This window comes from Natator depressus, chromosome 3, assembly GCF_965152275.1.
Source record: "Natator depressus isolate rNatDep1 chromosome 3, rNatDep2.hap1, whole genome shotgun sequence".
Classification (NCBI taxonomy): Eukaryota; Metazoa; Chordata; order Testudines; family Cheloniidae; genus Natator; species Natator depressus.
In genome coordinates, this window is record NC_134236.1 from 163,706,194 (window position 1) to 163,733,112 (window position 26,919).

The following is a 26,919-nucleotide window of genomic DNA, read 5'->3' on the forward strand; positions in this document are numbered from 1 at the left end:
AGTTTTTGCACTGAACTTTCACAAAAGATGGATTGGACTCTCTTTTAATTCAACCTGCATCAAATTAGGCACGATGGTCTGTGTTAGTGTCTCAATAACCACATTCTGAAATGTATCCTTAAAAAGTAAGCACCAAGAAGTCTTTGGTAGACAAAAACAGGTTTCTTACATTTTACCTAAAGGGCCTTGGAAAGCAAGACAAAGTTTCCTAAGAGAGAACTATGCGGATTCTGTACCCCATTACCATTCACCTCCAGATCATCACTTCTAATCCGGGCCAGGCTCCTACTAATCAAAGTTATTACATTTGTGGTCTGGGGGCCTCTGGGAAATGCGTCTGTAGCCGCACAGCACCTGTGGGTAATTTTACAACAGACACTTGTTCATTACCTAAATCAACTCCCTTGAGGTCAATCTCAGAGGTCAAGGACTGAATGGGCATGAAAGACAAGTTACTTTTCCCACCCTAGAGGCTGTCCTTCCAATTTATGGTTGAGGCTTATCTGGAGAGCAGGGCACGCTTCCCAGCACTGCCACTATCCATGTTGTACCTGTTCTGTGGATTCATAGAGGATTTCTGTCCCCAGAGCTGGCAATATAGCACCTCTCTCAGGCACCTTTTTCTTTCTTTTTTTCTTTTTCTTTTTTTAAAGATTGTAGATACTGCAGATTATATTATTGTTTGGTGGGGTCAGGAGGGAAGGAAGGGGGGGCGGAAGAGAAAGACAAGCAATGCACTTTACTGAAAGGCTGTTCTAGAAAGACTTCAAAAAAAAACACATCTCACTGTAAAAGAAATGCTCAAAAAACTGGAGTACTTTTCAACGACTACATTCTTCTCCCACGTAGAAAGGCTTTCAGATAAGGTGGGAGATCTTGCCCAGAAACAAGTATTGTGCACAGTACCTTGGGGAAAAAAAAAAAAAAAACAGGGAAAAATATTCCACAAGCTAGCTGGCTCAGCCAGAATTAAGAAATATCTTGATAAACAGTTAATGATATGAAAGGCAAAGCCCCTTGGCTTCAAGTCAGAAAAGTAATTACTCCCATCTGAGCACACACAACCTGCAAAAGGGCTACAGTTTTAAATTGTATGAGCAAATATTTAACAGAAGCCCATGGACCCTCCTTTTGTAGCTGTATTAGGGAAAAAAGGAAACACTGGGAAGATTTTAGGCTCATGGATATAAAGCAAGTATACAAGACCATATACAACAAATAAAGTTCTAGGAAAGGTACAAGTAATCCCTCATCTAACTAAGATACCAAGTTGTAAGGGTAAAGAAGGAACACTGCAAACCCTATTAGAAGGGTGGTTATGCTACTGAAATAAATCCCAATTCCACAGGTGGACTTCTATGTCACCAAAATGTTCACACGCACAGATCCGTACACAGATGCGTTAATAAGCAAATCACAGCAAAAAGCAGATACTAATGATCCCTGAAAGTTCCCATCAGTGCCTCTCCAAAGATCAGCTACCAGGATATTGGAGGGGAGGAGAAAAATTAGCATCCCCTCAAGGCATGGCAGTTTGTGAGTGCACAGTTCGCTGCATTTGCAACTTACAGCAGATACACTCCTGAGCGTAAGTTTCAGAGTAACAGCCGTGTTAGTCTGTATTCACAAAAAGAAAAGGAGTACTTGTGGCACCTTAGAGACTAACCAATTTATTTGAGCATAAGCTTTCGTGTTTGCATCCGATGAAGTGAGCTGTAGCTCACGAAAGCTTATGCTCAAGTAAATTGGTTAGTCTCTAAGGTGCCACAAGTACTTCTTTTCTTTTTACTCCTGAGTGTAGCCTGCCTATCTGCATACCAAAAGGATTGGTTTAAGAAAGGTTCGCTTTCACGGGGAGAGTTTGTTCTGCTATGTTCTTCTTGCTGACTTCTTGCTTATGTGGGTGGGGTAGGTAGTGGTGGTTAACCGTTATGGACTGTATTCTACTTGATGGCAGGGTGCCCATAGTGTGGGATTGGCATCTTTTAGATTGTTTATGTTGAAATAAACATATTCACGTTTTTTAAACAGTAAAGACCATACACTCCAACGCTGAAATGCACAGCAACTTGCTACCAAAACCTGCCTTCAGATCTTACACACAAGCTAAAAATCTCCTGCTCTTTCCAATATACAACTCAAAATCCCCCAAAAGATCCACAAACTCCAAACAGCAAGGTATGATGTGAGAAAAGATACAAGTCCTGTTCAGTGGCAGAACATTTGTGTTCTAATAATGAGAAAACCTAGGTTTAGATACCTGCCTCAGCCTCTCTCATCAAGGTACGAGCTGGGAGTTTCCATAACTGGTGAGCTACGTTACCAAGAGAAAACAAGCCTTGATTAAGAGCAGCTTGAACAAAGTTTCTTACTTGGTTCAGTCCTGGCTGGAGGACCATGGTGACAAAAGGAAATGATGGGAGGAGAAGAGCTGGGGTATCTACAGAGAAGATATGGCTGTTATAAAAGGGCAAATTTGGCCCCAAATCCAGGCTGCAAAACCCCCAAATTTCATGCCCCACATCAGAAAGTCCTGGACTTTGTAAATTTGTTCAGATGGGGGAAAAGACGACATCAGCTATAAAGCTAGAAAAAAGACAAACCACCATTCAGCATCCAGAGAGTTATATTTGATTTTCCAAAGCATCAGAAAAGGAACATGCCCATGCTGACTCCTTCAAAGTCAGTCATTCTAGTGTATAAAAGGACACAAAGAGGCACTTGAAACCTACATTTTGTGACCTTGTCACTAGAAGAAAACTGCAGCTCGACAATTTGATAGGAATAAAAAAAAAACCTCAATAATTCCTCAACTATTGGCCCAATCTCAGCCTGCCATATTTTTGCAGGGTGATGTACAATCTCCCTTGCCCATGGAGTTATAATACCATCAGACTCTTAACCACAGCAGCACTAATGGGCATTGCTGTTATATCAGCTATATTTTTTTTGCTATTTGAAATCACGCAAGCTACAGAGATTTTAAGAAAAATAAAGCGTCAGCACCAAGCTAACTTGCTCTAATTACCCAAAGAGTTTTAAAAATACTTTAATACCACACTTGAGTGAAATTTCTAAGTGCTCTTCATGCCATGGAGTGTTTCAACATGCTCCCTAAATGCACACAAACAAAAAACATATGACAAACTGTTGTCTCCCAACCGATTAAAGTATTTCTTCCTGGCACACAAAAGCACTTCGTTAGCTTGTGTGGATCTGCGCCAAGAGAAGTATTCCACCCACTACCAAGCATAAAGTTCAAACACAAGCACAAATATGCTTAAAAATGGGGCAGCTTCTGAAAGTTCAGAGAGCAAGAGAAAAGTCTGGGCAACTTGTTATTAAACCCTAGATACTTGAAGGGTTCACAGGATTGGTCCAAGAGTTGGCAGATCCAAAAAAATCTGTGTCACTCCAGTATCTGTTTGTAATGACCATGTGATTTTGTTTGATAACTCTAGGAAAGAGAAAGGCATAATGTCCTAACCAACTCTGAAACCTGGCTAGCGTGCATACAATTAAGTGAACAAAACCCCCACACCTGATCTTTAAAAAAAGTCTCTAAATACCCTTATTATTGCCTGCCAATATAGTATATCTTTCCATGACAATAATCACCCTCACACCTGTGCAAAGCCCTTCATTTTCAAGTTTGATGATCATTTCAGAGCAAGAGAGTACAAAGAGACTACCTGTGTGAATGCGTAAGTTGAACAGGTCACTGTGCCACATGTTATCACAGGAAAGTCCCGACCATTTACTACTGTATGAGACTTCAAATCAAGTCACAAGCCATTAAAATCCAATGGTTTCTATTACTGTCTCTGATTATGTACCAAGCATGAGTCCAACTTTACATATCACTAAAGCAAAATGTACTCACTGTGATCAATGGATCATCAAAGTCTACCTTGAGCTTCACAGAATGGACTAAAGATTAGGATGTGAGGGGAGATGGGTCTAGAGAGGCTCACTCTCTGTCTAAGTAGCCCACACACAAAAATCAGACTTGGAGAACCACTGTGCTAAAGGGCAGAAGTATTTATGCACCATCAAATAAAACCAGGATAAACAACTACAGTCAGAGAACCCCTCGTGTCAATTCAACAAGACCATGCCTACCTGTTTGCTTTTCAGGGTCTTCCCAGAAATACTTTGTTCTCTTTTAGCATCTTCACTCCCTCTGAGCATATTGATGAAGTCTTTCTTCGAAACAGATGACATCAGTTTAGCACGTTTCCTATTGGAATTCCCTGCTTCTTTCACTTTCTCATCAACATTCTTTTGGTGTTTCCGGACAGCATTAAATAACTGCACAACACCGCTAGGGTTGAAGAGAAAGATGATATTGCATTTTGCATCAGGTTGTCATTATAGATATACACACACACACACCCCCCAACAACATTGTGCTGGTGCAAATGCTAAAAAGACCATCAGCTACTGTTTTCAAAAACAGTGACTTAAGGCTCTCACACAGCTAAAGAGCAAGTAATCATAATGCACCTCATTCTTCACACCTGCTGCTACGAACCAGACAGACATCTACTGCTATAGGACCCAATTCAGCAAGGTACTTAAGCACATGGACAGTCCCAATGAAGTCATTGGGGCTACTCACATGCATAACTGAACTAGAGCCAGAGTTCTTAACAGGTTATTGAGCAGTCACATCAAGTTGCTGAAGGATGGTACAAAGTGCTGGAGTCAACCACAGGACAATGCTCCACCCTGCCCCCCAAATCTATCACCTGCCACTCCCACCTATCCAGATGGAAAGGGGAAGGAGTATCAGAGTGACCTCAGCAAAATAAAAGTAAATACAGAGAGAACATCAGCAATGTGTTCTGCCAAAGACACGTGATACCGCACTGGGGTAATGTGAGACAGTAATCTGACCACGAGAACAATGAATTTGGTGAACTCTCTGTAGAGGAAAAAAAAAAAGAACGTGGTAGATGTGATTGATCTACATATTTTTAAGTACAGAATTAACAAAACGATGAGCTCAGGCACCGCATTCATGCTGGGCAAACACTTAACACATTATATTCTTGCCTAAATTCTTATGTTCTTATAAGACTTCTGAACTAGTTTGTTGAACTCAATACCGTACAAGGCAAACCTGGGTATAAATCACTTGGCTCCCACGAGTCACTTCTTAAGAGTTCAATCTGATTGGAAACAGATTACCCACACATGCTTTTATATCTGCTTTAAAAAAAAAAAAAAAAAAAAAAAGAAGACAAAAACACTTTCTTACCGTGTGGCAATTCTCTGAAAATTTCTCTCCCTTTCTCTGTCTTTGGCAACATCTGGCTTCACTCTGCACATCATTTCCCACTCCCGCTTTTTATCAAGCTAGGTTATAAATATTGTTATGTGAAAAAACATTAGGCATTTTAAAATGTAACATACTTTGATAGGATATTCTGTAAGACGACAAAGATGATAAATCATTTGGACTCAGTTTGGATGAGGGTTAGGGGAACTTCTAAATAGTACTTTTATGGGGCTGGACAACAGGTCCTGGGGTAAGTTTGCCACACTCACACAAGGATGCCAATCAGATTCTCAAACAGCCTCTTGTCCCCACAAGGAGGTAAAAAGCCCTTGAGAGTCCCCCTGCAGAAAATCTTCTGGGTGACCTAGAAGGATTAATGGAGTCTGGGAGGAAACTCAGCTCATCCCTTTTCAGCAAGAGAGTGGCCAACCAGGAGAAAATTATTCAAAAAGGAATCCTTCCCCACCCCCACCCCAAAAATCATATTCTTCATCACACAGTGTAGGAACAGCATAGTAGACAAAAAGTTTAAGTTAAATATTCAGCCAATAAAGGTGTGTCACATTTTGGGCCTACACTACTTGATGTTCTCCATTGAACAGACTATCATACAATGCACTGTATTTTGTGATGGGCAACGACATAGCAAGAAGAAAGCTATAAAGGAAAGAATTTGGACCAAAGAGGGAGAACATTGTGTCCACTGGAAAAGAGCTGAGATATAAAACATTTCGGGTTTCTTTTGAAGCTCGCTGTTTTAAAATCCAGCCTAACCATATTTTCTGCCATCATCATCAGCCGCGGTAAATAGTGTTTTTATTTCCACTATGATAGTGGAAAGTTGTATTCCCCACCCCTGTTTCAGGAACGAGTTAGCATCATTTTTTTAAAAGCAATTTAACAATTCTAGTCATAGGGATCTTACATTAAGTCTGCATCATACAAAAACTCTTTCATGAAATTAGAGTCCTTATCTTTATCATTCCAGGCAGACTACTATGAATTCATGAGTTTATGACCATGCTTTGGCCTTTGATCAAAAGAATTACCCTATTCTAGCTTCCATCGGCATGGAATTAATAAAAGGCAGACTGTTTTCAAGTTTATCCAGGGGTGAACAAATCAGTTTGCAGCCTCACAGCCCACCACTAATTTGCGGTACCCCACATATTTATTGGATAAAACGAGGTATTCAGCGTGAACAGTAACTGATTAGATTCCTTACTGCAATGCTTTGTATTCAAAAGGTGGGCTGTAGCCACCATGGTATGTCCCAGCTAACCAAACCACTGACTGGGTCATCCCATTTAAATGCCTTGGCCTAACAATACTGTTTTAAGTGTTTCTATTCTGTACTTTTAATAGCAAGGTAAATCAATTTTTTATTTTTAATCACAATTCTTCATAGGAAAAGCAGCTAACCTACTTAATCAGCTACACAATTTTGTTTTAGTCACCTAACAATTTCAAAACTGCATACAACCTGGGATGCTTAAAACAACCATAGACAGAACATGAGAAAAAATACTCATTGGGAAAGAAACTGAACTGGCAGCGTGATCCACTAGACCAGGTAATCAAGCTCCACTCTGATTTACACACAGAAGTCAAATGGTGGCATAAGTCACAGCAGAATTTAGCCCAAGGCAACTTTTTTGTCTCTAGCTTCTGTGATACTAAGACATTGGAACTTCACATTTATTTCTGTTTGTAACACTCCAGAACACACCTATACAATATATTAAAAATAGTCTTAAGAAAAGTGAACCAGTAGATGCTTTTCACCCCCCACAACAACACATACTTAATCCAAAATGAGAGCAAAATCCAAACACAATACTCCCATTGCCAAACACGAGACCTTACTGCGACCCAAAAGCCTGTGTGGGTAAAGACACAGGTCTTCAGCATGCCCTGAAGATCAGCAGATTCAGGCTATTTCAGTTCAAATGAGTGAACGGATCCCAAAGGTGAGGCAGGGCCATAACCAGGGCAGGGTAAGTGGGGCAGCCACCCAGGGCACATAGTCACAGGGGCGGAAAAATGGGGTGAAGAAATGAAGGGGAAAAAAGAAACAGTAGTGGATGCAAATATGCTTGCTCACCCTGGGTGCAAATATGCCCTTGTTATGGCTCTGAGATGAGGAGTCCTCATGGAGGACGCTCTACCAGCAGCTTCCCCATCTCTACCAGGGTGCTCCAGCTCAGGAACCCCCATTAAGTGCTGGAGTGGCAGTACTGCACAGGGATATCACAGACTGTCTCTTTCTCACCTGCCTCTTTTTCTCTAGCTTCTCCTGTTTTTCTTTCTCTCTTTCCTTCTCCAGCTCTTTACTTTTAACCAAAATTGTGGATTTACTTTTGGGAATCTTTTTGTTAAGCACTTTCGCCATGGCCTCCGCCCAACCCGCACTTGGGCCAGCCTGGGATTCTGCTTCATTTTCATCCATTTTGCCGTGGGCCATCGCCTCATCCTCATCGTCACCGTCTAATGCTTCGCCCTCTGAAGAGAAGTCGTCTTCTGGGAGCTCTGAACTCCACTCAGAACCTGAAGAAAGAGGGAAGATGTCAGAATCCCTGCTTCTGAATATCCTACCACTAAGAGAATTCCTCTCAAGCTGAAATGTTACAAGAGTTCAGGACCACGCACCATTTCCTGTTACAACTAATTCCTCAAGACGACGTCCAATGGGGCATACATCACTATAATGAATTTATTACAAAGTACATTGTGTAAGCATTTGCTCCTCTGAGTGATGATTTAAGAAGTTGGGGTGGGAGGAAAGAGAAGAGAGCAGTGACAATTTATTATGGGATTAATGAACATTTTGATGATTAAAAGCGGCAGATTTCTGAGAAAAAGCTTTTCTGGTAAAATATTAAAACCGCAACACTGACACCTAGTGTTTAAATAAATAGAACCAGGCAGATTAGCCTAATGGTTGCATGACATTTACCCACAGATACACAAAGCTAATTCAGATTAGCGCACAAGCCACATTAAAGTAAAAGACCCTCAAAGCACAATTTCCTAGGCAGATAGAAAGTATCCGGAGGGCTGTTTTGTGGCTCTAGGATCCAGAATGCTCAAACTTTCCCAGAACGTTGAGCTCCTATGTCACAAAGAGATGCTCACATCTCCCCTGAGACATATGGGGAACACCTACTTCTTTCTTTTGACCAGAGTAATACTGGATTTTGAAAACAAACAGCAGCAGCAAATGAGAAGAGGGGAGAGAGAAAGGGCCACCAGTCCCCCTTCCCCACCCCGATATACATCCCTCAACCACCAAAGCAGACTGATGAAGCCTCCTTTGAGGGCAACATGTGGGACAGCAGTTCTGTTAGCTACCTCTTGGTTGCCCTTAATGAGTTTCAGTTCTCCCCAGTTTGCAAGCAGATTTGAAGTTTGACCTGGGAACAAGGAGAGATCTTTCCCAGCATATCTAGGCAACCCCTTCACTTTTTGCACTGACTTTGGCAACAGCTGCTTCAGGCGCTCTAGTTCTCATACCATGCTTGAACCCTCAGAAAAAGGACTGCCTTGTGGTTAATGAACTGGTCTGCCACTCAGGAAGGCTTGAACTAATTCCTCTCTAACGTAAACTTTCTGTGTGACCCTGGGCAAGTCACTAAGGGCCAGATACTTGTTACTCTTACTCATGTTGGGTAGCAACTCAATAAAGTTAATGGGACTATTTGAGGAATAAGGTACTACCTAGTAAGAATAAAGGTCTCTCTCTGTGCCTCAGTTCTCCATCTGCACAACTGAGACAATACTTCATTATTGTACAGGGGCACTGTTTCATAGATTTATAGAGTTTAAGGCCAGAAGGAACAATTAGATCATCTAGTCTGACCTCCTGTATACCACGGGCAATTGAATTTCATCCACTTAGCCCTGTACTGAGCCCGATAACTTGTGTTTGGCTAAAGCACAACTTGCAGAGAGTCATCCAGTCTTGATTAAAAGATATCAAGCTACTGAAAATAAGCCACTTCCCTGGGTAGCTTGTTCCAGTAGTTAATCATCCTCAAGGTTAAAATTCAAATTTGTCTGGCTTCAGCTGCCAGTCCTTGGTTCTTGTTATGCCTTTCCCTGCTAGATTAAAGAACTCTTTACCCTCACGGGGAAATACCAGATCCTACTTACACACTAATTAAGACACTTCTCAAAATTCCTTCTGAAAAACTAAACAGACTGTGCTCTTTAAGTCTCTCACTGTAAGGTGTTTTCTCCAGCCCTAGAGTCATTTTTGTGGCCCTTTTCTGCAGCCTCTCCAATTTTACAACATCCTTTATAAAATGTAGACACCAGAACTGGACACACTATCCCAGCACTGGTCTCACCAATGCCATATGCAGAGGTAAACAATCTCCCCACTCCTTCTCACTACTCACATCTATGCACCTAAGGATCACATTGACCCTTCTTCCCCCACAATATCGCACTAGGAGCTCATGTTCAGTGGCTTGTCCACTACTACCCCTACATCGCCTACTCAGTCACTGCTTTATAGCACACAGTCCCTCACTCTGTACATATGGCCTGCAAACACTGTTGCTATATCTATGACCCTCAATTGGCTGTATTACTTCAATGGACCCAGCTTACAAGCGATCCAGATCACTCTGTATAGCTGCCCTGTCCTGATCGCTATCTACCCATCTTTGTGTCATCCACAAATTTTATAAGCAGTGATTTTATATTTACTTCCAGATCATTGATGAAATTGTTGAATGGCATCAACCCTAGTATTAGCCCCTGCAGAACCCCACTAGAAACACCTAGGACCTTTATAGCACCCCAGTATTAGCTGGCACTCTGTTACGTTATTTATTACATGCCACCTTTTCGGTATATCACTGGAAAACCGATAACTCATTGATCATTAATATTCTTGCACAATGTACATACAGTAAAACCCATAACGGACTTTAGAGAGATGTGCTGCAAATATGTTCTTAAAATGTACTTGGTAAGCAGTGCCTAAGCCACACCCGTTCCAGACAAAGGAATGTGTGTCTCATGTAAATTAAGCAAGCTGTGACCAAAGACCAAAAAAAACCCCCACCTTTATGCAAGGTAAACAGAGGCATCAGGAGAGCAAGTAGGGAGAGATGACTAATAAACAATCTTGCAGAGAATGGAGACTGCGCTCCGATGAAGCATTTGTGCCTCTTGAAGCAGGGTCAGTGAACTTTGGGAAGATCTAAGCTATGGAGGAAGAAAAGGCCATTTTTGCATCCATCTTTTGAGGGACTAAAGAGGCCAGAGCTCTTGAAATCACAGAATTTTGTATCCTTCAACCAAGGGGCTGAAGACTCTGGGAACTGATAAGTGAAACACCTGCTTAGGCAAAGATTGTTATTTGCTGAAATTAAGCTTTAGTTTTAAAAGTGTGTTTTCATTTGTTTTTAATCTTTTCTCTCCTTACTCCTTATACTTGTTATCATTTAAACCCATGACTTTTTGTTTAATAGACTTGTTTTATTTTTACTAGAAACCAATTCGCTGCTTTGAATATGATGCAGTACTAAATCAAAACACCTTACAAAATCTGAGTATATTACATCTACACAAAAAGAACAGGAGTACTTGTGGCAGCTTAGAGACTAACAAATTTATTTGACAATTACCTTTATCAACCAAACTTGTCATCTCCTCAAAGAATGAAGTCAGGTGTGTTTGACAAGATCTATTTTCCATAAAATCATGTTGACTGGCATTAATTATATTCCTATACTATAATTCTTATCAGCTGACTCTCATATCAGCGCTTCCATTATTTTGCCTAGGACTGATGTCAGGCTAACTAGCCTATAATTACCTGGGTCTTCCTGCTTGCCCTTTTTGAATATAGGCATAACATTAGCACTCTTCCAGTCTTCTGGAATTTCCCTGGTATTCCAAGATTTACGAAATTTTAATGCCAAAAGGCCAGAGATTCCCCAAGCCAGCTCCTTCAGGATTCTTGGGTACAAGTTCTCCAAGTTTGCTGATTTAAAAAAAATGTTTATTGTATTTAACGTCATCCTTGGTTAGCAGTTACCAATGAAATGGAAAGTCCTTAGGATATGCATATTTCATCCTGCTTCTATCTAAATAAAAAAATGAAATGTTTATTGAACACTTCTGCCTTCTCTCCATCATTAACAATTTTATCATCTCCAGCTACTAATGGGCCATTACTATTACTATGATTTCTTTTGTTCCTAGTATATTTTAAAACTTATTGTCCTTAGCCCTGACAGCCATGGATCTTCCCCTGCTGTCTTTAGCTTCCCTGACAAAAAGAAAAGGAGTACTTGTGGCACCTTAGAGACTAACCAATTTATTTGAGCATAAGCTTTTGTGAGCTATAGCTCACTTCATCGGATGCATACTGCGGAAAGTGTAGAAGATCTTTTTATACACACAAAGCATGAAAAAATACCTCCCCCCACCCCACTCTCCTGCTGGTAATAGCTTATCTAAAGTGACCACTCTCCTTACAATGTGTATGATAATCAAGGTGGGCCATTTCCAGCACAAATCCAGGGTTTAACAAGAACGTCTTGGGGGGGGGGGGGGGGGGGGGGGGCAGGAGAAAACAAGGGGAAATAGGCTTGAATAGAGACTGGGAGTGGCTAAGTCATTATGCAAGGTAACCTATTTCCCCTTGTTTTCTCCTACCCGCCCCCCCAAGACGTTCTTGTTAAACCCTGGATTTGTGCTGGAAATGGCCCACCTTGATTATCATACACATTGTAAGGAGAGTGGTCACTTTAGATAAGCTATTACCAGCAGGAGAGTGGGGTGGGGGGAGGTATTTTTTCATGCTTTGTGTGTATAAAAAGATCTTCTACACTTTCCACAGTATGCATCCGATGAAGTGAGCTGTAGCTCACGAAAGCTTATGCTCAAATAAATTGGTTAGTCTCTAAGGTGCCACAAGTACTCCTTTTCTTTTTGCGAATACAGATTAACACGGCTGTTACTCTGAAACTCTTCCCTGACAAGTTTCTTCATTTCATAACTTCTCATTAATATTGACTGCTATCAATTTCCCCTTTTATTCCATTTGTAAATATACTGCTTTTTTATTTCTGACTGCAGCCTTCACAAGATGAGTTTTTAGCCAAAGTTGTCCTCTTTCTTAATACATAAAAATGCTTCTTAAAGAACGCCCAATTTTCATTCACATTTTTCTGTCTTAATTTTGCCTCCCAGTCAATTTCACTCATAATTTTCCTCAGCTTTGGAAAACTACCCTTTTTGAAGCAGCAAATATATTTATTGTTGGTTAAGATGGTCTTCTGTTTGCCTTTATTGAATATAATCAGGACATGATCACTGGCTCCTAAGCAACAACCAGCTTCCAGTTCAGTGATTTATTCCCCACAGTGAGATCCAAAGTAGAGTTACTTCATGTTGGGTGCAATACCTTTTGTCTATAATAATAAGATACTCTAATGATATTTTACTGCTGGCTTCATGAGACCTCCAGCAGATGTCTTCCAGACGAAGACAATTTTTCTTCCTCACAATACAGACATATTCTACAGCAAGCAGAACCACAGAAGAGCCTATTCATAAAACCGTGCCCAGCATGCATTTTCCCTTCATCTTCCTCCTCCCTTCTCTAATCTCATCTTTCACCCTCCATTTCCCTAACCTACAACCCCCACCACCACACCATGTCCCCAACTATACGGTTCTCAAAATGCTCCATTTGGACAGCAATAAAAGGAGTCAGGCCTAAGGGAGAACACACAGTCAGAACCGAGGCTCACAAAGCTTACAACTGGAATTTTTGTACATGCACTTTTAATGAAAGCAAATCCTTAACACATGTTTAGTTAACTGTACAGAATACCTAGCTGAAGGAAGGGAAAAAAAGACTTTGAAGAACTGAACTATTTCATTCCAGAGTCAGAATCAGCCCACCCCGCTTCTGAGGGGTATTTTCTTATTTGCACAGGGCCAAGTGGTTAGTGAATTTTACAAGCCCAGCAAATGGGTATGTTAAGTTAATTGTCCAAGATCACCGGCAAAGCAAGATGAAGCCATGAACAGAACCTAAGAGACTTGAGCCCAGGCTCATAATTTAAGCACAAAACCATGCTGCCCCTCAGTAACCCAGACCAAACTGCAGTACCATTGCACTCACTGTATACCTTACTCCATGTGGAGTCTCATTGACTTCAATGGAATTTCTCACGGTGCAAGGTACTATACAACACAAGTAAAGGTATCATGATCTGGCCCTGTTATGCTTATATGAACGCTATTGTGAACAGTCAGCATTTAGATCGAATGAAACTGCTGTGTTCTAAGAAGTACATTTATTAAAGCCACAGAATACAAATTCCATTAGTGTTCTGTGTCCATGTCATGAGAGGAGGAAAGAACTTCATGAGTACTGATCCTGGAGTTAGTGCAATGATAAAATGGAAGACTCATTTAGATGCTTATTCTGCCATCATCCCATCTTATTTAGTAATTTCTAAAAGATGCACTGTCCTTATGCTTCCAAGACATCTTCACACTGCTATCTTGAGTCACCAGCAGGTTTTTGGACATGTGAGAGTGGAGAATCACATAGCTGTTGTCTACTCCCTACTAACACAAAGAATTTGCCAATTATTCAGCATTCTACTCTAGACCTCATCTATACCACAAAGTTGGACCAGTTTAATTTATATGGGTTTTTAAACCAACGTGGGTCAATCAGTGAAAACCCCAGTGTTGAGATTTATTTTGGTTTAAGAGAGCCCACACAGCCTTTTGAACTGGTTCAACTAAATCAGTTTTAAAATCACACCTATAATTTCTCATGTAAATAAGACCTTCAAGCAATAGTACAGCTCTGACTTTGCCCTTCTACAGGAACTTTAGTCTGAGGATCTCTTTACCAGCATTAGATAAACTAGGCTTGTATTATTCCTAGTTTACAGATGGGGAAACAGACCACAGATGTAAACGTATTTACTGCAGGTCAGAGTGAGTCAGTGGCACTGTCATGAGCAAAACTCAGGAATCCTAGACACAGCCTTCATGTTGCCAACTCTTGCAACCTGATCACAAATCTGGTGAGATCTGATGTAAAGTTACAGCTCCTGGATTCACACGATTATGTACGAATCTCAGCTTTCATTAAAAAAATCTTCTAGCCTTCCTAGTTATGAAGAAAAGCTTGAAAACATCATACAAGTGTACCCTCAAGGCTCAGACTTTAAAAAGCACTAGATTTAGAAGAGCCAAATCAAAGCAGAGCCAAGCTGATTATGAAGTCAGAAAAAATTAAAACCAACAATGGATCTACCCTTGCAGCTTCCAATTTTGTAATTTAATTTACAGCGAACTGGAGTCAACTCCGAACACACTACATATTGCTTAGATTAGTGTGAGAACAAAGTTTTATCCTTAGACAAACACCAGTTCCACTGCAAGAGACACATACAAAGCACCGCTGAACTAGGGTCTGACTCAGCATTTGAAATGGGCAAAGAGCTATGACCTAGTGCATTTCCCAAACTGTGGTCTGTGTAGATGAGCTTGATGTTCCATCATTCACTTCAAAACAATTTTTGAAGGTGGTTGTACACGAACCAATAAAGTTTGGAAACTGCTGATTTAGTGACATTTCCCTTTGCTCCTGCCATCCATCTCCACCCTCTGACAAACAGAGGCTAGGGACACCATTCCTTACCCATCCCGGCTAATAGCCATTAATGGACTTAACCTCCATGAATTTATCCAGTTCTCTTTTAAACCCTGTTATAGTTATGCTCCATATCATGAAGTTAGAGTCTTGGGGCTGGTCTACAATATGGGGGGGAATTGATCTAAGTTACGCAACTTCAGCTACATGAATAACGTAGCTGAAGTAGACGTACTTAGATCTACTTACTGTGGTGTGTTGACGGGAGTCATCAATTCCCCTTGCGCTTTTCGTTGAGGTGGAGTACCGGAGTCAACGCTAGAGAGATTGGCAGTCGATTTATCGATTGGCAGTCTATACTAGACACGATAAATCAACCCCCGCTGGATCGATCGCTGCCCGTCAATCTGGCCGGTAGTGTAGACAAGCCCTTGGTCTATACTTAACAGTTTTATAGGCATAGCTATATCATTCAGGGATGTGAAAAAACACCACCACCAACACAGCTATTCCAACAAAACCCCCAGCGTAGATGTAGCAATGCCAATGGATGAGTGCTTCTGTCAACATAGCTAATGTCTTTCAGGGAGGTGGTGTTCCTACACTGACAGGACAACTCCTTCAGCATCTATAGGAGCAGGCTATGCCAACACAGGCTCCACAGTATAGGCATAATCAAAGACTTTACTACAGAAATTGTAAATTGCCAAAGGGAATGTTATAGCTAAAAATCACATGTGGTATCATGAAAGTCCAAGTGATGTTTCTTCTTTAGATAATTTAGAGACATTCCCATAGGCCACTGTAGTAACTAGAGAGGCTAGTCCTACTTACCAGACAAGTTTTGTATACTAAACACATTTTTTCAACCAAACATATGATTATTAATTTTGTGCATCTTGAAGTATCTCTTAAAAATGCAGGATAAAGCATAGGTAGGTCAGACTAAATTAAAGTGGAGTGTTTAGTTTTAGCAATTAAATTCTATCGAAAGAGGTATTTGGGGCTCTATCTTGAACTACGAGAAATCTATCCTGGCATAATTTCCAAACCATGGTAGTAATACCGTAACCACATATGCACAGACTTTAAACAGGAATCAAACCTTCTCAGGATCTAGTTTTGCCTCTCTTAAAATACCTCTCTCTTTCTGAAACAAATAAGACCACCCTAAAGCAGGGCTCTGACATGGGCTACTTTGACATTTTCAGGACACTTTATCTTGTGACATAATACCTCTTCCCAGGCTGAAAAGAAGACAATTTTTCATCGGAAGAAAACTTTTCTTCCTTGCCCTTACTTTTAAGAGATGATTAATCAGGTAAATTAGTATTTGAATGCTGCCAACAACATGTTAGAGGATGAAGATAGTCACTAGAGGATTAAACGTACATCACTAAGACATATTAGTAAATTGGTGTTGAGTTAATCTATATCGGTTGCTTCTGTGCGCATTTGTATTCTGTGCTGCCTCAAGTGGATTTCTGTAGATCCTGCAGCAGATGGAGATGTTTCATGTATTTTTATTGACAATAATAAATAAAAATAAAACTTTCTTTTCTTTCTGGAAAGAAACAGCAGTACACAGGATACATACACTATCAAGTACTGCAGTTCTCAGAGCATGAAAGTGTTCTCTCAAAGGGGTTTACACATCCAGGAATCAGCAAAGACTAGAGCTACTGTAGTGCCAGGAAAATTAGGTGGGGAGAGATGAGGGAGGGACCACACAAAAGCCCATACAAGAGCCGCAGAAGGCAACCACAAAGTCTAAATGGAGTATCTCAGGCTACATCTACACTAGAAGCGCTACAAGCGGTGCAACTGTAGTGTTTCTGGTGAAGACGCTCTAAGCCTACCAGAGAGAGAGCGCCCATCGGCTTTATTACTCTGCCTCCCCTGGGCGCGGAAGCTATGTCGATGCAAGAAGTTCTCCTGCCAACATAGCACCGTCTACTCCAGTGCTTAGGTCAGTATAACTTACATCACTCTGGGTATGACGTTACACTGAAGTTAAGTTCTAGTGTAGACAAGGTCTCAAATGTTATTTGCGCTCTATCTAGGCCTGATCTACACTAGACAATTAAGGTTTCAGAGTAGCAGCCGTGTTAGTCTGTATTCACAAAAAGAAAAGGAGTACTTGTGGCACCCTAGAGACTAACAAATTTATTTGAGCATAAGCTTTCGTGAGCTACAACTCAAATTAAGTCGACTTCACTATATCACTCAGGGATGTGGAAAACTCACACCCCTAAGCAATGTAGTTAAGCCAACTTAATTTTCTAGTGTAGACAGCATTAGGTCAACAGAAGAATTCTTCCTACCTACCGCTTCTCAAGGTAGTGGAGAACCGCTCCTGTCAACATAGACAGTGTCTACACTGCAGCACTACACCTAGTGTGGACTCCGCCAAAAAAAAAAAAATTAAAAAATGTTGTGCTTCCCATCCCACACCATATTCCATATCAAACACCAAGGCACCAAAGGATATTTCTCACATGAAAAGAAGTAACTGAGCTCCCATATGTGGCGTTCTCTGAGCCTTGAGTACATACAGGCTATCACAGGCCTTCTCCACCTCAGGCAAAGCCTATTCACACCCCTTGTGGGGGGTCATGTAGGAAAGATAAGTGAGTGTTATTCCACAGGGAGATGCACAACTCCCCTACCCCAGTAGATCAGTTACTGCCTGCCTGCCTCCCCGGGCATGCTATCGTTGTCTTTTCGTGCGGCTCTCCTGTGCAGCAGGGAGCCGAAAACGGAGATCGCTTTAAGGGCAGCAGCGGGGATTGGGGACGGGCGGAGCGGCGAGGAGAACGGGAACACGGCAGGCTGGTGCGGAGGCTCTGGGAGGATCAGAGCACAGGAAGGTTGAGGAGCAGAAACAGAGGACCGTCAGGGGGTGGGAAGAAACAAAGAGCGGTTATGAAAAACCTGTGGGGGGAGGAGATCCTGGAGAATGTAAGTGGGAACATTAGGAGCCTGCCGCGGCGAGAAGCGAAAGGTATTGGGGGGGATGGACGGGACCGAAAGCTGTTTTGGGGAGAAGACACCGGCGGGTTTGCATATGCCCCCGCGGAGCCCCTGGGCTGCAGATGCCCTGCCTCCACCGCACAGAGCCCCTGGCCGGAGCGAAGCCGCAGTTTATTTTAGTACATCCCCCGCCCCAAGCCCAGGGCTCCACCCGGTGCCGTCAGCCCTTTACCGCTCTCCTCTGCCGAGTCGGCGGCGGCGGCTGTACCGACCCCACGTGGACCCTCCATGGCGGCCGCCATCTTGACCGCAGTGTGTCTCACTAATCCCGCCCGGGCGGCCCCGCTGGTGCTGTGAACACGGGTTCCGCGGCCCCACTTCCGGAAGCTGCCTTGGCGGGGAGAAGCCGGGCTTCAGACGCACGGGGTGAGAGCCACCGCCTTCCCCTGGGGGACCGTAAACAGGGGCACACCCGCTTCCCCCACGGCGGAGCTGGGCCCTTTTCGGGTGGGGCACAGCGTCAGCGTTTCAAAGGGGGTGGGGCAGGAGTGGGAAGGGACTAGGGACACGAGGGGAGCGGGGGGGGGGGCAGGAACACGGAGGGGGGGACATTTTGCAGTGATAATCAAGGTGGGCCATTGATTATCACTACAAAAGGTTCCCCCGCTCTCCTGCTGGTAAGAGCTCACCTTACCTGATCTCTCTCCTTACAGTGTGTATGGTAACACCCATTGTCTCATGTTCTCTGTGCATATAAATCTCCCCACTGAATGCATTTTCCACTGAATGCATCCGACGAAGTGAGCTGTCGCTCATGAAAGTTTATGCTCAAATAAATGTGCTAGTTTCTAAGGTGCCACAAGTCCTCCTGTTCTTTTTGTGGCTACAGATTAACACGGCTGCTACTCTGAAACAAAGTAGCTCTGTAAGTCCTCTTGTCTGAACATGCTCTAGGTCCATTTTGTACGAGTCGGAGCTTTTCTCTGGTATCTTGTCCAAAGCTGGCCTTCATCTGCAGTCTTCTATGGCGCACTTGTCATCATACTGGCTGCTGCCCTCCGCCTTAGATCTTAATGTGTTCTGTGCTGCTTTACGGGTCTGAGATATAAAGGGATCTTGGATCCTTTAGGAGAAAAGGTGGTATATACGTATACACAATAAATATATAATATAAACACATTGTACAGTCTCAAAATGTTACCAAGCACACCTATTTAATTGAATGTTTTTTGAAAAATTAAAAGGGGGAACAAATCTGCCAAAACAGTGACCTGTTACTGAACAATCCAGAAACAAAGAAAAGTAATAGATTTGTTGAATAAACTGGTGCATTCCAATAGCTCATCCAGCTTTAAATATCTGAAATATGTTTTGATTAGGGCTGTTGATTAATCACAGTTAACTCACACGATTAACTCAAAAAATTAATCACAATTAAAAAAAATTGCAGTTTTAATTGCACTGTTAAACAATAGAATCCCAATTGAAATTTATTAAATATTTTTGGGTGTCCTACATTTTCAAATATATTGACTTCAATTACAACACAGAATACAAAGTGTACAGTGGTCATTTTATATTATTATTTTATTACAAATATTTGTACTGTAAAAATGATAAAAAATAGTGTTTTTCAATTGCACTCTTACAAGTACTGTAGTGCAATCTCTTTATTGTGAAAGCACAACTTACAAATGTAGATAATTTTTGTTACATAACTGCATTCAAAAACAAAACAGTGTAAAACTTCAGAGCCTACAAGTCCACTCAGTCCTACTTTTTGTTCAGCCAACTGCTAAGACAAACAAGTTTGTTTACATTTACAGGAGATAATGCTGTCCTCTTCTTTATTTACGTCACCTGAAAGTGAGCACAGATGCTCGGATGGCACTTTTGTAGCTGGCACTGCAAGGTATTTACGAGCCAGATATGCTAAACATTCATATGCCCCTTCATGCTTTGGCCACCATTTCAGAGGACGTGCTTCCATGCTGATGATGCTCATTAGAAAAATAACGCGTTAATTAAATTTGTGACTGAACTCCTTGGGGGAGAATTGTATGCCTCCTGCTGTGTTTTACCCGCATTCTGCTATATATTTAATGTTATAGTAGTCTCAGATGATGACCCAGCACATGTTGTTCATTTTACGAACACTTTCACAGCAGATCTGACAAAATGAAAAGAAGGTACCAATGTGAGATTTCTAAAGATAGCTACAGCACTCGACCCAAGGTTTAAGAATCTGAAGTGCCTCCCAAAATCTGAGAGGGACGAGGTGGGGAGCATGCTTTCAGATGTCTTAAAAGAGCATCACTCCGATGCGGAAAATACAGAACCTGAATCACCAAAAAAGAAAATCAATCTTCTGCTGGTGGCATCTGATTTATGTGATGAAAATGAACATGCATTGGTCTGCACTGTTTTGGATCGTTATCGAGCAGAACCCATCATCAGCATGGACCCATGTCCTCTGGAATGGTGGTTGAAGCATGGACACATGAATCTTTAGCACATCTGGCACATAAATATCTTGCAACCCTGGATACGATAGTGCCATGCGAATACTTGTTCACACTTTCAGGTGACATTGTAAACAAGAAGCGGGCAGCATTATCTCCTGCAAATGTAAACAAACTTGTTTGTCTGAGCGATTGGCTGAACAAGAAGTAGAACTGAGTGGACTTGTAGGTACTAAACTTTTACATTGTTTTATTTTTGAATGCAGTTTTTTTGTACATAATTCTACATTTGTAAGTTCAACTTTCATGATAAAGAGATTGCACTACAGTACTTGTAATGGGGGAATTGAAAAATATTATTTCTTTTGTTTTTTTACAGTGCAAATATTTGTAATCAAAAATAAATATAGTTAGCACTGTACATATTGTATTCTGCGTTGTAATTGAAATCAATATATTTGAAAATGTACAAAACATCCAAAAATATTAAAATAAATGCTATTCTGTTGTTGTGTAACAGCACGCTTAATCGCACAATTAATCACAATTAATTTTTGTAATTGCTGGACAGCCCTAGTTTTAATAAGGCCTCCAGGTCAGATCCACTACAGTATGTCTTTCTCTAAAGGAAATATTCCTCAGTAAAAGACATAGCAAAAGCTACTCCCACCCTACAAGTATTTGAGATCCTTTATAGGACTAATACAGGTTTGTATGGAGCTAGAGTTTGATTCCTTAATAAAATTCTTTTGAATTACATTCCAGGCGGCAACTTTCCTTTTCCTCCTAAAAACCTGCAGACCTTGCTCACAGGCTACTCTGCCATAAGCTGTGCGATATTGGTAATCATATTATTTCTGTCCTGTGTTCTTTGTGTTAAAAGTAGCATCTCATTTCCATGGCCGCCTTGAAACAAGAAACGTTCTAGTAAACGAGAGAGGGCTAGATTACATGATCTGGTTGATATTGAGCAATGTGAATGTTGGCAAGACTAATACATTTTATTTGATTTGAACAAATTATACTTGGACTCCCAGGCTCAAAGCTACATTAGTGAGATGGCTACTGTCATGCATCAAGGAGATATATTCCACCTTGCATAAAACCTTTCCATTAAGCATCCTCACCTTACCATGGGAGTTACAGCCTCTCACACAGAATTCATCAAGGTTGACAAGATTTGCCAAGATGTTTTGAAGGACCAGGCAAGAGAGAGAAAAAAATGGGGAGTTACTTGTCATAGCAGAATACCTTTTTATGGTACCAAGAACGGCTCTTCCAGCCCATGCAATTGCACCCTTTGTGGCAGCTACACTGTCGATCCCCAGGCCTCTTTTTCCACATTGATGACATTTAAGATCTGGGATCAGTATATTTGTGTCTTGAGGGAGTTTATACTGAAGCTGACCAGCTGCAACAGTCTGGTAGCTAAAACAGCCAGGAGTTTTTCTGCCGCTGAGGCAAAAATGACCAATGAAACCTTGCAAAAGGACCATTTCAGTATCCCAAAAGGTCCAGCTGGAGCTCCATCAGCAAGGAGGTCATGACCCTTTTGGCTTTGCCATGATGATGATACTAGGATCAGGCATTGTTTTAAAACTTCCATAGTCCTGCAGATCTGAATCTCTCAGTTTAGGCACTTTTCCTAGTCAGTATCTCCTGTGCAGGAAGCGTATGCTTCCGCTTAGTACTCCGATCCCCACAGACCTTGTGAATTTCTTCAGGAATCCGTTCTGAGCTACAAAAACAGACACATTTAAAGTGTTGTGTTCAGTGGCTCAAAAAAAAAAATCAATACTTTAGGCTCCTGAGAAATACTAAGTAAACACTGTGATAGTGATCAGTAGAGTGATCAGCTTAGAATTGCTGCTCTCTTGTTCCCATATCAGACAATATTTTTTATTCTTTGTTTTGGGGTACTTTCATCCAAAGGCAGGCATTCCAGCCCCATACAGCTCCCATCTAGCTGTGAGGAAAGATTCAGATCTTGCAGGTTCAGACAATCTGGTCCAGGGTGAAATAATCTAGCCCATTCCTGAAATACATGGCAGCTGAGGATCAGTGTTTAAATTTCACTGTCACAAAAACCTTAGGTTTCCCTGTACACTGCAAGGAATAAGACAATCAACATTTACTGTGCCATAGTATTTGACTTTACCATGGTATTTGCTGTTTGCCTTTTACTAGAAAGGTTAAAGCCAAAAATAGTGTGGTCATTGGTGATCTAATATTGCTTTCTTAATTCAAGCAATTTATCTGACCTTCCCTGTCTTTATACAAGTCCCATGTCAATTTGATCCAGGAAACTGAATCGTGCACCATTCCTGATTAAGCAGCAGGGGTTGATGCCAAGAACACGAAACTCACCATCATTCTGATTAAATCAAAATGCCCCCTTACTAGCAGCCTAGCATCTCCATCTAGAAACACAGAGCCCAGTCATTCTCCCATTATTTCCAGTGTGGAGGGGAGGAAGGGGAAGGATCCATCCCGCTCTCAGTAGGGGGAGCCATGGCTGAAGAAAGAGCTCAGTCAAGACCAGTGCGATGTAGTGACAACAACAGAAAGTTATTGCAGCCTGAGAATGTAATAACTATGCCATGACACCCTCTGCATTAGAAAAACCCTCTTGAGGGGTATCCCAAAGGCAGCAGCTAAGGGAAGCTTAAGCAAAGCTATCATAGTCAAAGGACTCTGTGTGGGTTTTCCCGGGCCCTCTTCTGGTTCTGTGGGTTCTGCATGTTCTCTGAATAAAACAATGGTGTAAGGACTATATTTTAATTCCAGCTAGAAAAGCTTCAAGAGTGGGAGGGATTCTGTGACCCTGCATGCAGGCTGGTGGGATCTTTAGTAAACTGTGTGATCTGGGCCTACCAGCAGTCAGACATCCAGCCTAGAGTAAGATGGGTTGAACGGTGGCTCTGTTTTAGGGAGCAGCCTGTTTTGTCTCTCTCCATTTTGGGATTCTTGTGTGTGATTCTGAATTCTAAGAAAATATAGTGTTACATTGAAACCTTCCAGCAAGAGTATTTGTTTTTAATCTGATTTCTCTGTGTGTATGCTGTGAACATATCAGAAACCACTACCCACTGCATCAGGATCCTATGACACAGTAGTAAAAAAGACTTGATCCCTGAGTACATTGCAACCTTCATTGGTGCTACCACTGCTGAAGCTGCCCTGGTAGTAAATTTTGGGTCCCAGTTTTCCTAATGTAGACAGAGCCACTGAGACAAGGAGCATGTCTTAATCTAAGCAATATAGGTGCATCTACACTGCAAAAATTCAAAACCATTATTCACCACCTATGCAACCCCCACCAGTGCTAGCTATGGTGGAAATTATATTGGTGAAAATGCCTGCCCCCTGTCTACACTATGGCCTCCATTGTTGCAATGACGAGTGTAGCTGCACCCAGGGAGAATCCTGGGTCCCAATTTTTCCATTGTAGATGCACCCTAGAAGGCTTAAACACAGTTTCCTACATTCTTTCAGGCCCCAGTAACAAGACAGAAGTTAGCTGAGATACTTTGAGGCATATTAATAGTTCCAGTTATTCAAACCATACAGAATGTAAAGGGTGAGTCAGGTTTCTGGGCCAGATCCTGAGCTGATGTATGTTGGTGCAGCTCCACTGACGTCAATAAAGCTATGGCAATTTACACTGGCTGAGGATCTGGCCCTCTAAACTGATTTGCAGTTTTGCATCAGACTATTTGTGTGTCATGACCTCTGCATGTTATACCTTCCAGATAGCTACTAAAATAGTAGGGTATTTTTTTAATTAATATTATATTTCTTAATTGCAAAACAAGCCAATGTAGCCAGGAAACCGTTTATCTTATACAGCAGATTATTGGGAAATGTGACTTCAGGGTCACAGCGTACTTACATTTTCAAGAGGCTGCTATGCCACAAATGCAATAAATATAATACTAACATGCCATAGTGCACTGCATGCTAATTTCCATATTCACTATGCAAAAACATAATGGGCCAAAGTCCTCTTTGGTGTAAATCCATGGTAGTCTGTGGAGTTACACTAGAGATGAATTTAGCCCTGTGTTAGGCTCACTTCAGTTTAAAAGACATCCATTGCATGGGAAAGAATGAGAAATTGACATTATTATTCTGTTTGCTGTTCACTCAGAGAATCAACTATAAAAAGATGAATAAAACATTTATTGCATCCTCTTCAAAATATAAAGATGTACCATTTTGGTCATGATGTGTCCATGTACTATTCTGAATAGGGTTTTTTTCCAACCTACATCAGAAATATCCTGGAAAAAGAAAATAGAGCTCAGTGTTATAGAAAGGTAAATCAGAAAAGGAACAGATACGGGGATATTGGGCAGATCTCTAGCTCCACTCCAGTTCCTTTGTCCCACTCCAGCATCGCAAAGGGACTAGAAAGCTGGCCTAAACAGCCAGCGGAGGATTCCCTTTATAAAGGGGTACCACAGAACCGGTGTAGCCAAGTCTTTCCCTCTTTCTCCTGCCTGCTCCCCCACATTGCAGAGGACAGGGAGGAACCGTGGCCAGAACACACTGTACACTGGCTATGCTGGGCTCGCAGAATAGCCCCTTGGGGAGCTGTGTTACTGACACTAACTAGAGCAGTCCTGAGGCTTCTCCAGCTTGGGCTGGGGACCGAAACAGGGTTGAGGAGGTGGTGTGAAGAGTGGCAGAAAGCCATATATGCCCTCCCACACTCACACACGCTTTCAGTGCAGCAAGCACAGCTCTGATGCACTTGAGGATCTGGCCCTAAATATTTAAATGGTATATTATGACATTTCAAATATCTTAAAGGCTTTCAAACATCTGCCCAATTTAATAAAAGGAACCTGTCACAAAAATTTCTTCCCAAATGAGAACTATCCTCCTCACATCCCCAAACTACACTGGTCTCAGACTTAGGATGGATAAATTTTAGTCCTGGACCAGTAACAGTTTTAATATACAATATCTGGCAGACTAGAAATGGGGCCTTTGTTTGGCACAAGGATTGGGATCCCTTCCTTTTAATAGTAATAGGCATTTGCTTTTATTCTGGTGGTTCATGATTGAGCTGACACTATTCCTACATCATTTTGAGAGGGTCACATTAGTTTATTAGTACTTTTAGTCACTCCAAGACCAGCATATCAATTCACAGAGTTAAGGCCAGAGGGGACTGTTATGATCATGTGCTCTAGGCTGACCTCCTGCATAATGCAGCCCATAGACTACAGGAACTATGGTGACTTGGCTTTGCAAGAGGAGGGACATAAAGAGTACCAATTAAAACATGTCAAATTAAAAAAGGTTCTTGAGTAACTTTCTCCTAAAATGTGCCCTAAACAAAACACACTAAGGCTTGTTATTATTAATAATTGTTACTATGATAGTGGTAGCCAGAGGGCTCTGTAGGTATTGGAGTCCCATATGTGCTATGCAAACACTTGTGAAGATATGGTCTCTGCTTGAAAAGCTTACATGCTATGGTCCTAATCCCACACCTTGAACAGGGGGCGAACCCCTGCCCCAGTGCGGCTCCTCATTGACCTAAATGGGACTCGGTGTGGGTTATGGATCCACCAGAGCAGATTTTCAACAGGATCTAGTTTCAGACAAGATTTACTGATCGCAGACTGGAAGATTGATTTTAAGATGGTAAAGCTCAAATATCATGGAATCATAGAAGTACAGGACTGGAAGGTACCTCAGTAGGTCATCTAGTCCAGTCCCCTGCACTCAAGGCAGGACAAAACAACAACTAGACCATCCTGTCAAGTGTTTGTCTAACCTGTTCTTAAAAATCCATCATGCTGTTGGTTGCCTTAGAAATAGCAGTAGATAGGCCTACAAACGTTACCTTTTGAACGATGTTAATAGTTTGAGTTTTTAACTAGTTATTACAATATGTATTTTATAAATGAGACTTTTTAGTTTCTGCTAATTTTCTACTTCTATTATTTTATGCTTTGCTCTGCATAAACAGTGTTCTATCATTCCTCCTGCCCCAGCCCCGCCATCATGTGTGTTGCAACCGAGATAGCAAATTCAGTTTGGGCACCTCAATATCAGAAAGAAATCGATAAATTGGAGGGAGTTCAGAAGAGAGCAACAGATGAGATTATGGGGTTGGAGAGATTGATTTATGAGGAAAGATTAAAAGAGCTAAATATGTACCCCTTGGTTAAGTGCCAAGTAAGTGCAAACATTAACTGGGCTTACAGCTTCTATTGCCAACAGTCCTGCTGATGAATTCAATGGGACTACTTCTGACAGTAAGTGCTACACCCAGAACTGTTTGCATGATACCTATGATAATTCGCTATAAATAATGGAAGGAGGTAAATACCAATAATGAAGCATTAGGTCCTGATCCTGCAAAAAGGATCAACTTGTCCATACCCTTAGATCTGTGTGGAATTCTGTGGCACGCCATTCAGGCATAGGAGTTCACAGGGTTTGATCCCTATACAGAGCTGGAGCCTTATTGTGGGTGGTATAAGGGATGTGGGGGGTCAATTCTGCAACTAGTCCTTACCCACCTAGGCCCTCAT

The 26,919-nt window shown here is 41.6% G+C and overlaps 1 protein-coding gene across 1 annotated transcript in view; it reads right to left on the minus strand.

Moving 5' to 3' along the window:
* Positions 1–18,278, minus strand: part of RRP15 (ribosomal RNA processing 15 homolog) — a 41,161-nt gene extending 22,883 nt beyond the window's left edge. The window contains exons 1-4 of the mRNA XM_074949247.1: positions 18,136–18,278; positions 7,557–7,831; positions 5,264–5,361; positions 4,123–4,324 (exon numbers count right to left, since the gene is read on the minus strand). Coding sequence (XP_074805348.1) covers positions 4,123–4,324; positions 5,264–5,361; positions 7,557–7,831; positions 18,136–18,205 — 645 coding nt within the window. The 5' untranslated portion in view covers positions 18,206–18,278. The remainder of the gene's footprint in view (positions 1–4,122; positions 4,325–5,263; positions 5,362–7,556; positions 7,832–18,135) is intronic.
* Between the last annotated feature and the right edge of the window lie 8,641 nt (positions 18,279–26,919).